The sequence below is a fragment of the Xenopus tropicalis genome, chromosome 7, assembly GCF_000004195.4.
Source record: "Xenopus tropicalis strain Nigerian chromosome 7, UCB_Xtro_10.0, whole genome shotgun sequence".
Lineage (NCBI taxonomy): Eukaryota > Metazoa > Chordata > Amphibia > Anura > Pipidae > Xenopus > Xenopus tropicalis.
Window position 1 is genome coordinate 88872957 of NC_030683.2, and position 15789 is coordinate 88888745.

The window sequence follows — 15789 nt, forward strand, 5'->3', positions numbered from 1 at the left end:
GATATCCAGAAAGCTCCAAATTACTGAAGGTCTGTCTCCCATAGACCCCATTTTAATCAAATAATTCATATTTTTAAAATTGATTTCCTTTTTCTCTGTAAAAATAAAACAGTCCCTTGTAATTGATCCCAACTAAGATATAATTAATGCTTAATGGATGCAAAATAATCCTATTGGGTTTAATTCATATTTTATTGATTTCTTAGTAGACTTAAGGTATGAAGATCCAAATTACGGAAAGACCCCTTATCTGGAATACCCTGGGTCCCGAGCATTCTGGGTAACAGGTCCTATACCTGTAGTAATGAAAAAATGAGCACTATATTATATTATATAAATATATCAGGATTTTTCAACCTGGGTCTTGAATTAACATCTGTGGAATGATAGTAAATATGCAGTTATGATCCACACCAGAATTGTAAGCTGTCTGAGAGAACATATTTTCTAGGTAAGACTGCTTGCAGCTCGGCCGCAACCAAAGCTGTGCCTCCTTTGCTTCTTTCCAAAGTTACAGAAGTTGTCTCTCCTCCAGTCAAGGTTCAATTTCACACAATACTTTGAATGCTACATCTCGGTTCTGCTGCCTTGTTTCAGTGAGAGGATCTTCAGCTACTCTTCACTTTCTGTCAGATCTTCAACATTACCAAATATAATAGGGGTTTAAATGGGAGAGAGAATCTGATTAAATCATTCTTTGGGTACACTATTCTGCACTATACAACAAATAAGTAAATACAGTATAGGTATGGGGTCCATTATACGGAAACCTGTTATCCAGAAAGTTCTGAATTCCAGAAAGGCCATCTCCCATAGACTCCATTATAAGCAATTAATTCTATTTTTTGAAAATGATTTCCTTTTTCTCTGTAATTATAAAAAGTTACCTTGTACTATATCCCAATTAAGATATAATTCATTTTTATTGGAGGCAAAGCAATACTATTGGGTTTATTCAATATTTAAATGATTTTTAGCAGACTTAAGGTATGGAGATCCAAATTACGGAAAGATCCCTTATCCAGAAAACCCCAGGTCCCGAGCAATATATACAGACCAAATTTCCAGAGATGCCAAGCCAGAAACAGATATGAGTGCATCTTGGCTGTCCCAACCACACCCCCTGTTCTGCCCCCCAATCATGCTCCCTGCTCAGCTGCTTCTGAGGATTTAATGTGATGTTTTATTTCAGTTCAATGCAGTGGATAAGTAAGGATTCGGGTGCAACATACTGACAGCAGGTGATAAGCCTGTTACTGAGGGTGACCAAGTTGTTCCCAAAAAATGCAGCTGAATTGACATGTCATCATTTTTAACATAAGCCCATATTTATTCGGCTTATGTTAAATACAAGAATACATAGTACCTTTAGGAAAAAAAATCCTACTTCCTATAATATTTTCTGACAACTCGCACCAAAAATATGCGCATCTAATACATTATAACATGTTATTTAACAGGTTATTACACATTGCTGTTCATTGAACCGATAGTAAGCTCTCATCACAAGGAAAGACATGAAAGCAACATTCTTAGGATTTTATGCATTTCCCTTGTTTATAAAAGTATATAATGTATCGCTGGTGTTTGGGTAATAAATGTATAAAGTAAAAGGCCACTATATGTTAGAGCTTATGTTTCTACTGTAAAAAATGAGAACTAACGCTATATTGGTTGTTGTCTTTTTCTATGTTATCTAAATGTTTACCCATTTAGTGTACAGCACTGCAGAATATTTCTAAAAACATAGGGTACCCTGTCATGACATGTAGTAGTGTACATGAAACACAGTCTAACCCACATTCTGTAGTTGACCAGTTGCTAGAAACGATAAAAAGCTGTTATTTGAACACAAAAATAAGGAGAAAGATTGTCAGAGCTCAGTTTGCATTTAAAATACATTTTTGCAAAAAAATAGGTGTTAATACCACAATTGGTAACACTGGCCAAAATATTTAATCTCAAATGTCACGCCAAGGCCCCTCATTGTAAGTGAGTCCTACACTGCCTAGTAGCATTCTAAGTCTGAAGTGCAATTAATAGGAACTAATAGAATGCTAATAGGCAGTACAGGACTCATGTACAATGAGGGGCCTTGATATGGCAAATGAGCTTACATATTTTTGGCCAAAGTGTGGTACTAACACCTAATTTTTGTAGAAATGTATGAGATGTAGGCAAACTTCTTTTTATGACAAGAATTGTGTCAAAATGTCATTAGGAGATGACTAGGTCACTAAGCTCATAAATGGTACTCATAACATAAATAATTATTACATTATAAAAATCCACATGACCACACACAACTAGAGAATATTGAGGAAGTATTGGGAAACATGGACATTATATTTTCAAAGCTAACAAAGTTTAATAAACAAGAATGAAGCTCCCGCCCTTCCAAAACAGGATTATATACAAACTATTTACATTTTTTGACAGTGCAAAACAATCTTTGAAATAAATAATAAATGTTAAATAGTTTATCAAGATGACCCTTCAAACCAGTATAAAAAACAAGGTTTTTTTAAGTACATATAATAATCCAAATAATTAATTTAACTTTACATTAAAATAGTTTCCTGTTGTAAACAATCCACCATGCTCTCTGGCAATTTATTTAAAGCACTGCAAGCGTTCCTTCCCCAAACCTGAAATGCAAGCCAGGTATATCAGTGTATATCCAGCCACCCTCATCAGAATGCTGCCACGGTTCCAGCTAGGCAAGTATTTGCATTTTGGGAGTGACGTTAGAAAATATCAGGGAGCATTGCATTTTAGAATGAAGGAGTTCCGTAACTGCAATGAATACTTTGTGAGTCAGGCTCCAGGGATGGGAGGATTCAGCAACAAAGTTATGCAAAAGCAGAGGTGCCAAAGCAAAGATAAGCACCAGTCAAAGTATGCACAGTGCAGATATGAGTGACTTTCAGCAACAGTGTTGAGGACTTCTTGGCATCAGCAAACCAATGGAGGTATGCTGATGATAATGGTATTATAAAAGTTCCATTTAAAAAACAAGACACAACTTGTGGGTGGGAAAAGGCAGCGTGACTGGATACTACTGCCCGGCAGTCATTAGTACTTGTCATGCCATGACAGTTAATGTCAACAAAATTCAGTGGGGGTACTGTTGTTGTAAGAAAGCTCCAGCAGTATGACCATCACAGCGTCACTGCCGTATCTCCATGGTGTATTAATCAGTTCTAAGGCATTTATAACCACCGGCTTGGAATGGCCTTGCTCTGCTGAACCCCTGGATTGACATATCCTGGGAATGGAGGGGGTGAGAAGTGGTGATGATCTTTTTCCTTTGCTTCATAGTCCCAAATATTGTCATAACTGAGATCGCTGTGAAAGCTCTGCAGTTCTGCATAATCATGCTCCAGGGACTCAGAAAAAGGTGGGGGAAGGTCAAACATATCTTCAACTGCAAAAAGAAAGTGCAGGGTTGGTATTAAGAAAAGAAAATAGATAACAAATTTCTGAGTCTGCAATGTTTCCTACAATAGGTGTATTCTCTACAAGCATCCCAGAAGGCTCCCCTATTCATTGGAAACCATTGTTTAATTTCCCATAATGAAGCAAATGAAGTCAGGTAACTTACTAGCAAGGAAAGAAAAGTGATAGTTCCGAAGGCCTGTCTTTTAATAAACCTGCCTTGAAGGCAGATTCTATTAGAAGGCAGCCGATTGACTCTTGCTTTTCAGAGGTATTACTTTTAAGCAGCCACAGGGTTTAATGGACCAGCAGCTGAGAAAATGAAATGAAACTTCACTATAATAGTCAGGTATGAAAATGAGTTCATTTAGTAAATGCACGCCGTCAGGCTGTCTGGTTTAGCAACTGCACTGTACTCTAAATGATAATAAATGGATTTGTAATGGGCTGTATTCCATAGAAGGATGTGCACAGTCTTTCCCTACTAGCATGAACTACTTTAGGTAAATAAATTGTATTTATATCCTACCTGCTTTATTGCGATAAGACAAAGCCATTTCTTCCTTTACTGCTGACACCTAAAATGGAATGAGAAAACATATAAACCTGCAGGGCAAACTATTTCCATATAGTTTTCTACACTGTGTATTTGTAATATACCAGCAACAAAATTTGTATGGACAACTGCTAATAGTAATATCCAACCAATTACTTTGCTGGTTCTAAATAGCAATGCCTGCTACCCCCATCTCACACACATAAATACTTTCCCTTCAGACAAGGTTAGGCAGGCCTCTCTAAGACAACAATACATAAAGGGGTTGTACATTCACTTAAAAAATATTCACAACTGCAATTTTTCAATATTACAATTTCTGAAAATGTAATGTAATTTGTAAATGTAATTACTACTGAAAGTAGTATCATTTTTTTCATTGTTACCCCATGCACTGTTGTTTGACTAATGATAGAAACAATGTAGTAGCAGTCATCTCTCCTGCTAGGAAACTGCCTCTGTTAATCACAGGCCATGCAAGAAATTGTGGAAACTGGAGGCTTGGCTGGAGAAGAACAAGATCTAGTTTTTATTAAGGCCTAACCATAACAGTTGAGAGCAAAATGATAACTTACACTTTTGAAAAAGGGGCCCAGTGCAGGTGGTATGGCCCTTGTGTGTACCGAGGTATCTGGTTCACTGTTCCTGTGCATTAAGGGCCTGACAAGTTGTTTGTTTCCCTTCACTGGATTAGAATATTTCTTCTGAAGAGCTGGGTGTGGGTTACGGCTTATTTGGAATGATCCACTGGTCTTCAATTTTGAAGCTGGCTTTTCAGTTTGGCTAGAATTCAGGTTCTTTAGAATCTAAAAGATGGGAAAGAACAGCCTGATTTATTGCATTAATCAACTCTTTATTTGCATTTTTAATACAGTCTAGTAAGCCAGAAGACTAGCACTGTAACCTCTGTGCTCTGTGTTTTTGACACACTTAAAATCTGGAAAAATCCACCCAGGTTCTATGGGGCTGTATATTTTATCCACAGTGTATGGAAAACATATTCTGCTGCAGAGTAATAGCAACAAAACAGGGCCAAGAGCAGCCAACCACAGCTCTGCTTTCATTTCTAAATGCAGTCTGATTAAAATGGACAACTTGCCCCTTTAGCATTTATGTTTGTAAATCAGCCCTCTTACCTAAAATGTACTTCTTACCTCATCCATAAAATTGCTTTCTAGGCCATCTATAGGTGTATATGGTTCAGCATATAATGAGGACTTCACGTTGTTGGAATCAGAGTGGTAAGATTGTTGGCTGTCTGACTGCAGGCTCCACCTGTTTAACTACAATAAATAAAACATATTTAGGTCAGAAATTATCTCCAATCCCAATGATACATAATTTCTAGATTTCCACAGTGCAACAGAATCTTATGTTTTAACGTTCTACTAGGAAAGTTATACATTTCTAATAATGAGAGGTACGAGAATTATACAGTAAATTAAATAAAAAACTCATTACTTTTGACTTGCTGAGCTTTGTTATTTCCTTAATAAATAACCATGTCAAGTGCTCAAAATCATTTGTTAAATATCATAGAATTTCTGGCTAAAAGCATAACAGAATTGCTGCTTTGTGGCAAAAAGATAGGAGAAAACTATTTGATTATACTTAACTGTTTGAGCTCTTATTTGACTATCATTTTTGGAAAACTTTTTTTCAAAAGTACACCAAGTTCTCTGTTTTACTAATTTTAGACAATATTTACATTATATTATATTTGTATTATGTATACATATACACCTGCACATGTTCCCAAATAAAGCTCATTCATTTTTTATATTTTACAGCATATGTACAAAAAAATCAAGGATTTGGTTTAGGATATGGAAGAATCATAGAACATTTTGAAGGTTTGGGTTTAGATTCAGTTTATTTGTCTGAAGTTCTGTACAAGCAAATGCAATGATATTGCAAGCTTGCTCTTTTAGCTTTTTCTCTTATATCTAGCATCCTGTTGCTTAATCTTACAATCGATTAAAATTCTTTTTATGTAATAAAACATCTACCAATAAAGCATTCTAACTTCACTGATGTTGTTTATCTAACCAGCATTATTACCGTACATTCATTAAAACTGACTAAGTAAGGAAGTCAGTTGTGTATAGCACTCCCCACTTGGGTCAATATTACACAACATACACTAGCATTATAAGGTTGCTACTACAATATATATATAGTGTACCAGCGACAAACAGCTAGGGTATCATATAAGTACCGGTACACTGTTTCTGCTGTCATGTGTTGGCACTGATAATCTTGCCAGATAAGCATTTTAAAATGTTATGTTTCACATCAAAGGCAATGAACCTAGCATCCTGGTTTTCACAGAACTGTAAATCACAGTGAACTGGAAATAGGGATGCTCAAAATGCTGATGTTCGGTACCAATTATCTAATTATATTAAATTCACGAGTATGGTCAATGAATCACATCAGGAATGTGTTACCTAGCTTTACTTTATAGGTTGCTCCTAGCTCAATAAACATTATCAGGAGAAAACACATAGGTCTGGAATTTACAAGGGACATGACCGCAGGTTTTATCTGATGCCGAACAGAGAGAATCTCTGTTGCTGTGTATGACACTTTTCTTAATGATTTCTGGTCTGTATTGTCATTCACTAATCAGCTGAAACATTTCTCAGATACAACATTTTATAACTGACAGTTAACAATCCAACTCCCAAATGCATAAGGATCATGTTTAGATTTTAGTCTGCTTCCGACAAATGTTCGGATATCGATTGTATGTTTAAATGCAACAATCTAAAACTAACATTCAGACTGAAAAAAATAAGAGGATGTTCTGAACGTGAAATAGTTGGCAGACACCAATCGTATGAAACTGACTTCCTGGAAATGCACTTTAGGTTCCCCAAGGATATTGTCAGATACACAATACATGCGCAGATTTTAGCATTATCTGACTCAAATTTTCTAACCTGGCTAATCGACTAAAGGACAGATCACCATAGTATGTAGATTATTGGTAAAATAATTTGGAGCCCACACACAGATAAAAAGATTTTATCCTTGCGTGTATGGCCAGCTTAAGTACTATGTCATTCCTTTACTGTAGTGCAGTATAGGTTTGCTTAGAAGATAGCAGTAATCTCATCATAGCTGCTAGAAGATAGTATTACTCTCATCATAGCTGCTAATCTAAATGTTAACATTCAAGACAGCAGAAGTTCCAAGGTTAGGATCAGGTGGGCAATTTTCCCACAGCAATAATCAGTTTTAGAATGTTGCGATTGGTGAATATTAGCTCAAAAATTGCTTGGGAATCTGTCAACATCTTCCTACATATATTTCCCTGTTGATGCACAGAGCTCATGCTTTACAAAACACATGGGTCAGTCAACAACTGTGTGCTGCTCAGTTTGCAAGTTAATGTATGGAAGCTGGCAACAATGAATAAACAGATTGTGGGAAATGGCTACAAACACTAACATACCTCATTATGATGGTCCCCAGAAGAGTGCTTTTGAGATTTCTCATAACAATATGGCTCTCTGTACACAGGGGACATAACTTCCTCCTCACTGGGTGTCTCAGGGATCAAACCAAATGCTGTTGTTTCTAAGTCATAGCTTTGCGGCAAAACTGGTGGGATTTGCACCTTCATGTTGCTCCTTCCTTTTGAGCCACGAGTGTTACCACCTCTTTGCAGATCACTTAAGCCATTTGTTGCACTAGACCACACTGGATTCCCAAAACACTGCAAAACAATTTAAATAGGAATAGATAACAGATTTTACACAATTAAGTCCTATATATATTCAGGTCAATTTTCACGTAATATGCAGGTAAGAAATGCCTGCGTGCAGTCTTCACAGTAGTTTGCATTCACAATCCAGAAAATCGAAGCCACTCACATGGGACTCACGGCTGGTGTGACAGCCGAAACATCAGTTCCTCTAATTTAGATAAAGACCTTTATAAAGTCTTGTGTGAGCGGCTTCGACTTTCTGGATTGTATTTATATATATTGATTATACCTGGGTGCAAGAGCAAATATAGTACAATAAAGCAAAGTGTCAGCAATCACAGGATTTAAATTATTTGAAAAAAGGGTAAATTTTATTACAAAATATGAAAAAGGAACATTACAGACCTCAACGTTTCAGTCCCCCACAGGAGGCCTGACGAAAGTCCCTGTGGGGAACTGAAATGTCGAGGCCTTTAATGTTCCTTTTTCATATTTTGTAATAAAATTTACCCTTTTTTCAAATAATTTAAATCCTGTGAGTGCTGACACTTCTTTGCTTTATATATATATATATATATATATATATATATATATATGCAAGGAAAGAGAAATAAAGTTAATTTTTTATTCAAACATTTCAGTCTTCCTTGAGACCTTTGGAAACATTGGAATAACAAATAATTTATTTTTCACCATACTTTGTCCTTTGAGTGCCCTGCTTTACATGACATTCTATATTGCACCCAGGCACTCTCTCTCATAAGTGAGTGTAGCTACTTTTTGCAAATATATATATATCTATCTATATCTATCTATATATATATATACATGTGTGTATTAAGTCACTTACATGTACAGGTTCTGAATATCCAGGAGACAAAGGATCATCTTGCATTGGATGTTCTGCAAGGACGGTGACTGATTGGCGGTCAGAGCCATGTGTGGTGCTGTGAGACTGGCGGTTGGAGTTGGGCAATTTGCCCCCTGAGGCCCATGATTTGCTGTGACCGTCTGAGGTAAAGGAACTCCTGCAGCTTGTTGTTAGCTGAGAGGGTGGAGGGATATCAATTTCAGACAGACACTCAACAAGTAGCCCTACAACTCTAAATGAAATTCAACTCCCAGCAAATGTTGAGAGTCGTTACTGAGTTGTACTTCAGCAACAGCTGGAGGGCACCAAGATTAACAAGGTTCTGTATATAACATACCTGTTCCTGCTGGGCAGAGTGTGATCCACAAAAGCTGCTGGAGCCAGAGAGAGAGGAATCTCTGTTTTGCTGCTGTGTCCTTTTCAGATGTTCAATCCACTCTTCATAATCCATTTGACTAAGGCACATCACCCTGATAGTATTAATGTACCTTCCTGTGTAATCACATATTGGAAGCTTAGTCCTTTTATCTACATTGCAGTTATACATCTTTCATAAGGCATATAATGATGGGAACATTATATATACATATCATATATGGTTAAAAATGTGTATTTCCTTACAGCGTGTTAATACCATCTAGCCAGCCACATCTGATAAGCACAAGTTCACAGTTTCTGCTTCTTGCCTGGAGGTCCCAGTTTCTGAATAAAGCGCCAGCAAAAGCCCTCACCTGGATAGGGATCAAAGGCTTGATGCAATATAGCGCACTATTTCCAATGCATTGACTAGTCTTGGGGATTTCTTTCACTTGTGTCAAAACTGCTCCAGGGACATTTACATGCTGTTTGAATCTTTGGCACATTAACGCTATTTGTAAGGGTTAATTAGCTACAAAGTGTTTATGTTTGTGTTGTTACCTAGCAACTATTTGGCAACTATATTTGGGGTATTTTGCTGTTTTCTGTTGGAGGCTTGCTTTCACTTTTTGTATATTTGACAAAGGTCCACATGAGAGACCTAAACATTGAATAACTCTTCAATTTGCCATACAGCTAAACCCTGAGTGTGTGTTTTTTTTGTCTGTTGAAGACTGAGCCTGGAGAAAGGCTGTGTTTAGGAAAGTGCCATCGGTAGAATTAGGCTTGGTGGCCTAGTTGACAGAAGTTAATCTCTGGTGGACTGGGTGTTAACAGGGTGTTAACCTTATATGGTCCAGTGTCTGTGTCCAGTGCCTGGGACTTTTCACATTTATTTTTAAAATCCATAATTTGGACATGTCCAATTAAATTATGGTTGATTGTAAATACTTACCTTCTATTAGGAATGACTTCCTTTTCTTCTCTGCCTCATCTGACACTACCCGTATTGCTTTCAGTGGAAGCTCTCCCTGTACAAGACAATATGTGTCAAGAGTGTGATGGGTTTTCAAGTTATTTAAAAGAGGCACATAATTACCCAGTAATTACCCATTAAGAGACTACAGGGGTAAAATGGAAAGTTAATATAGAATATAAGGAACATGTATCAGTTTACCATTAAGTATACCATTAACATCTGATCTTACATCGCTGCTGTACATTAAGACCCAAGTAAATATTTTTTGATAGTTGCTAACAGATTATGTGTTTGGTAACATAGCAATGAATCACTTTAATTCCCTCACAAGGGAGTTGTTTTCTACCTGTGCACTCTAATATTGTAAATTAGATGTTGCTTCCTGTTCCCAGACACACCTCTGCCTATATAGCATGAGTCTTGATTTGTCACCTTTACTGACTCAACTAGTTTCTTCAGACAGACATGAACACACAGCTCCTTTCCTATCTTTCTAACACAAGTGCTGGTCACACAAACTGAATATATATGTCAATATGCCAGGGCTTCCAAATGTTGTGGAAGGCAAGCTTTGCATATTGTTTGCATGAGAGTTCTCACAGTAGTCACTGAACTACAAGCTGAGTTTTTAGTAGCTCTTTCCACTTCTGGATGATAACAGATGCAATTTAACAATTTAGCATGCCACTGACTAGTCGCCCATGAGACCAATTAAGAATATGTTTATTAAAGAGAACACAGACTCACTTTTTGTTTGTTTTTAGTGAATTTACCGATGCCAAACTAAAACAATGTTGTGACTGAGGTAGTCCAGTCTCTATAGGAAAACACATAAACTGTTTATGCAATGTGCAAGAAAACCACAGTGGTTGGGTCTGGATCTTTTCTGCTGGCTGAGATATGCTATCAAAAAAAATCTGTTTATTATCAGCCTAAAGGTGGTCATACATGTATCAATATTATTGTACAAAACAAAGTTTGTGTGTATGGTGGGAGACAAGGCAACTGATATCAGTAAAAGCCTTGGATATTAGTTTTCTTATCGATTGGTCAGGACTGAAAATTACGCTTGGTGCCTTTGAAGGTGCTTAAACATTGTAAATATAATGCTGAATCGTCAGAGTTTTTAACTGTATATCTAACGATTTAGCTATTAACGTTAGTAGAGTGGATAAACAATCTTTCCTATGACCAATGGTCATGGGAAAGAGCCTAATTGTAGCATGTATGGTCACCTTAATAGAAGTTACTGAAGCTATTTCAATCTAACAATTAGAAAAGTCTTACCTTGAAGCATAGATGTTTCCCTTCCTCAGAGAGTATGACTAAAGAGCTTGGATAGAGGACCAACAGCCTTTCATTGAGCTCCTAGAGAGATCACAGTCATTTTAAGACTTGAGATTGTTACTTTATTAACACACACAAGTCTGAGTGCATGAATACCTTTAGAAGTCTACACAAACCAGGACAAAAGGTAGTAGTCAGATAGCAAGTGAAATAAAAGTGCTAATAAAATTCAAAACAATTTACTTCATGAATCCTGCCGATATTTTGCTACATATGGCATGTCCATAAACACAAAAAATTTAAAATGTTGGATGCTGCTGATGGCAAATCACTCTTCAGAAAAGCTAGCTAGGGCTACATTTACACAGTTTCTCCCATCTGTCTAAAAGCACAGGCTTTGGGGCAAATTTCCATTGACCGTATTTTCCTACTAAGAATATTGTGAGGTATGCAAGTATAGATGTAAAGGTATTAGTATAGCAATTAGTTAATTTTTTAGCAAACTTTGCAGCAATAAGATCTAACTAGGTATGTGAAATGAGGTGCTAACCTTAAATGGCAATGTCTGCAGCTTGACCTTGGAGATACAGGTAATGGAACCCAGTGATTCTCTCTGCGTTTCCTCCCAGTCCTGGACTGGTTGACTCTGCACAGATCTTCTGAGTTCAGATTTCTCCCAGTTACAGTCATTGCTTCCCTAGGGAAAGAGAAAATGTAAACACATTATATTACATTTAAAAAAATCAACTTTCTACAAAACATTTAAAAATGAGTAGCGTGTATTGTGTACCCAGTCTCCTCACTATAATTACATGTAAAGTGCTAGTTAAGTTTAGGAAACTACAGCTGTAGCTCCAGTTGCACTTAGAGTCGAAACATAAGAAGAGCAGATGTTTAAACAGCAGAGGAATCCCTGGCCCCTGTGGTCTTATTTCATATTTTTTGATTGTCTAATATAAAGGATGACCAGTTAGGCTGACATTGGACGGCTGAACAAATCTTAACCAATCTTGCCCAACCTTCCACAGAGGACCACATCTCACCTATTGGGCAACTTTCCTCATAATAGAAAATGTGCCCAGTTTCATCTGATGCTAAAAACTGTGATTTTTAAAAGTCTTTGTTTTCTAATAAAGGTGCCATTTCTCATCTTTGGCTACAAGTTTTAAAATATACAGAAATAAAATATACTATACTATAAAATATACTATGGCAAAAGCCAAATTGTGTGCTGGGAGTTTTCCTGTGACCCTGACTGGACCAAAGAGTTTCTTTCTATGACCCAGGCTGCCTTTGCAGCTGTGTTTGCAGCAAGGAGATTCTATTAAGTAGCAGTGTAAATGAGGCCTCATTTCCCACAGCTGTTGCTGCTGTTCAGAACTGTCTGTTCTCATAGCAGCCTCTTCTAGAGTTACAAGAGAAACAAGTACAAATGCTGAAGGGAACATGGAAGGTTAGAAAGAGGGCACAATATCATGGCTATTCTTCTATTTCACCCTTTAAGACATTTGTCACCATGGTCAGACAAGATTTTGAATATATATAATGCCACATACAGAGAACACAAAATACTGCACAAATATTAGAAGATAGTAGAATTTGTATGAATTGAAGAATAGACTTAGGCAACATTTAAAGAGACACTGAACATCTTGACCAGTTTTTCCAATTGCTGTTGTTCTATTTAACAAAAAAGCTAGATAATAAAAGTACCAGATGCACCACTCAGTGTCCAAATAATTTACGAGCTTCCCTCCACCAGTACCACTGGCTTGTAGTATGGTACACTCAAAAAATGATAATAAATGAACAAAATAATTACCATAGTAATGCCCAAAGCATTTCAACGTCAAAGTGAGGACTTCACAAAATTATGCATATGAATTTAAATATGAAACACAGACAACTTTTTCTGTTAATCAAACATTTCAACCCTTTTTCACATTTGGAAAATTCTTTTTAGGAAAAAACATACAATTATAAATTTGAGACAGTTTCCCATTATTCCTTGCTGTTTCAAACCATACAGAAGACCTCCAGTGATAAGGTTGAAAATCACTGTGCACAACCCTAAACTCATGAGAAACGTAACTTTTAAATATAATCAAAGTAGAAATATTTTGCTAAACTGTATTCCCTATAGAGATGCTGCTTGGCATTAATTGGATTTTCTTTATAAGACTCTTCTGTCTGCGGTGACAGCTGGAGCTGCACGTAGGCCCCCTATGTCCTGTACACAGCTGCACGTCTAAAGCAACAGGTGGGCTCAGCTGCTTGCTCATGGGAAATATGCCTGGTGCAGAAAACCCTGATTATGAAAGACGACCCTACTAGACTACAAAATATTGACACTGCTCCTAGTCCTGCATACACTGGCATAGACCACAAGAAATCTACACAGAAGTGCCTATATTCAAAGTAATATATACCTCAGTTGCAGATATCACATCTAGATTGCCCCCATTAAGCTGGATCTGTTTCTCCAAGTGGTAAAGCCACTTCTGCAACTCTTGCTGGCTTTCACAATAGACAATCAGAGGGTTCAGCAAGGGACCTAGGAACAAAAATAAATGTAACCATATACAGTGCCATCAATATATTACATTACATTAACATTTATTTATAAAGCGCCAACATATTCCGCAGCGCTGTACAATAAGTGGGTTACATACATTGGACATACAGAGTAACATATAAAGCAATCAGTAACCGATACAAGAGGTGAAGAGAGCCCTGCCCAAAAGAGCTTACAATCTATAAAAAAGGAATTCAATTTGTAATTGTTCATAAAGTTTACATTTTGTTACTTTCATTTTGTTGAGTCATTTGTTTTTATAGTTAGCAGAAAATTCATTCAAGTTATTCTCATTTTATTCCATTGTTCCTACCATTCTTCTGTGTTTGCCAGCTGATTAGAGTTTGGGTTATACCCCCACAGCTAACGTTTTTACAATAAACTTACATTGCCAATATAGTAAGGTTTGTTTTTACACTTAACCTTCTACTGGAATCTTCAGAGTCAAAGCAAAGTGATAATCATGTATCATGTCCACCTCCTTAGCTACCAGTGCTGCCTATATAGGAGAATTGCCTGGGAATGCCAGACTACACTTTATCAAATTCTCAAAGGTAGTAGTACATGTCAAGTCAAATTAATGCTTTAACATCACTGTCCTGCACCCAATAGATATAAAACATTAAAGATTACAGACATAAAACATTCTGATTATTGGATTTGTGCTGAAACTTCCGTAATCTGTATTAAAAGATATATTTTGTCTTTAAACATACCATTTGATCAGATATTTTTGTAGTAAACAATCATTGTCACCACATGAGAAAGGAAATGTTTATATGTTGGACAGACAAATACTAAGAAAAAAATGCTGGCCTTTTACCTGTTATCCGGAATGCGTATTCTTGGACTTGGTTAGCAGGGCCTTTAGAGCGCTCCAGTTTATATACACTCAGCTCCTTCAGCGGCACCAGTCCCTGGAATCCAAAACAGAAAATGTCATAATCTCACAACAAACTGACTTCAACAAAATTATACGAACTGTGAAAAGCAGACAAATAAGACATATATGAAAATAGAGATTTATTTATACAAAAAAATTAAAGACATAGGGGCACATTTACTAACCCACAAACGGGCCGAATGCGTCCGATTGCGTTTTTTTCGTAATGATCGGTATTTTGCGATTTTTTCAGAAAATTTTCGCGACTTTTTCGTTACCAATACGATTTGTGCGAAAAAACGCGAGTTTTTCGTAGCCATTCCGAAAGTTGCGCAAAATCTTGCGTTTTTTTGTAGCATTAAAACTTGCGCGAAAAGTCGCGATTTTTTTCGTAATGTTAAAACTTGAGCAAAACATCGCGCCTTTTAAGTTTTAACGCTACGGAAAAGGCGCGACTTTTTGCGCAAGTTTTACCGCTATGAAAAAATCGCAAGATTTTGCGCAACTTTCGGAATGACTACGGAAAACTCGCGTTTTTTTGCGCAAATCGTATTGGTAACGAAAAAGTTGCGATAATTTCCGAAAAGTCGTAAAGTCCCCGAAAAAATCGCAAAAAATACGAAAAAATCGCAAAATGTTCGTTTTCCAATCGGAATTTTTCCAATTCGGTTTCGAATTCGTGTCTTTGTAAATCAGCCCCCTACTGTCAGAAGAATACTGGTAATAGGAAGAAAATAAAAGCTTAAACCAAAATGTAAACATATTTATAATAAGAATTTGTACAAAGAGTTTCATTTATTTATCATGAAATACACATTTACTTTAATCCCTTATCGGTAGTGCTCTTTGCTCTCAAGACTTGGTTAGTTTCTGTTTGATGCATTATTAACCTTACATATATTACAGTGTTACAAATTACATTGGTTATAATAATAATGTTAAAGCAGCATAGTATGACTTCCTTCAATGCATTTGTTTGTGAGTATGTGTATGTGCTGCCATACTGCTTACCACTGCTTAGGCATACTGCATAAATGTCAGTAGAAAAGCAGACCTGATGGTGATAATTACACAGCAGCTTCCACTTATATGTAAATAAAAATTGGCATAGTAAAATGTACACAATAA

The 15789-nt window shown here is 36.6% G+C and overlaps 1 protein-coding gene across 2 annotated transcripts in view; it reads right to left on the minus strand.

The window, feature by feature from the left end:
• Positions 1-1306: 1306 nt before the first annotated feature.
• plekhn1 (pleckstrin homology domain containing N1) overlaps positions 1307-15789 on the minus strand; it is a 29098-nt gene continuing 14615 nt past the window's right edge. Inside the window, exons 5-16 of one of the 2 annotated variants that reach the window (XM_002936383.5) lie at positions 14602-14695; positions 13633-13757; positions 11754-11900; positions 11204-11284; positions 9893-9968; positions 8918-9072; positions 8560-8754; positions 7455-7718; positions 5149-5277; positions 4570-4800; positions 3968-4016; positions 1307-3427 (exon numbers count right to left, since the gene is read on the minus strand). In XM_002936383.5, the coding sequence (XP_002936429.2) occupies positions 3213-3427; positions 3968-4016; positions 4570-4800; positions 5149-5277; positions 7455-7718; positions 8560-8754; positions 8918-9072; positions 9893-9968; positions 11204-11284; positions 11754-11900; positions 13633-13757; positions 14602-14695 (1761 nt within the window). In that variant the 3' untranslated portion in view covers positions 1307-3212. Of the gene's footprint in view, positions 3428-3483; positions 3751-3967; positions 4017-4569; positions 4801-5148; positions 5278-7454; positions 7719-8559; positions 8755-8917; positions 9073-9892; positions 9969-11203; positions 11285-11753; positions 11901-13632; positions 13758-14601; positions 14696-15789 lie in introns of those variants that run through there. The other variant, XM_031905745.1, reaches the window with a different exon arrangement.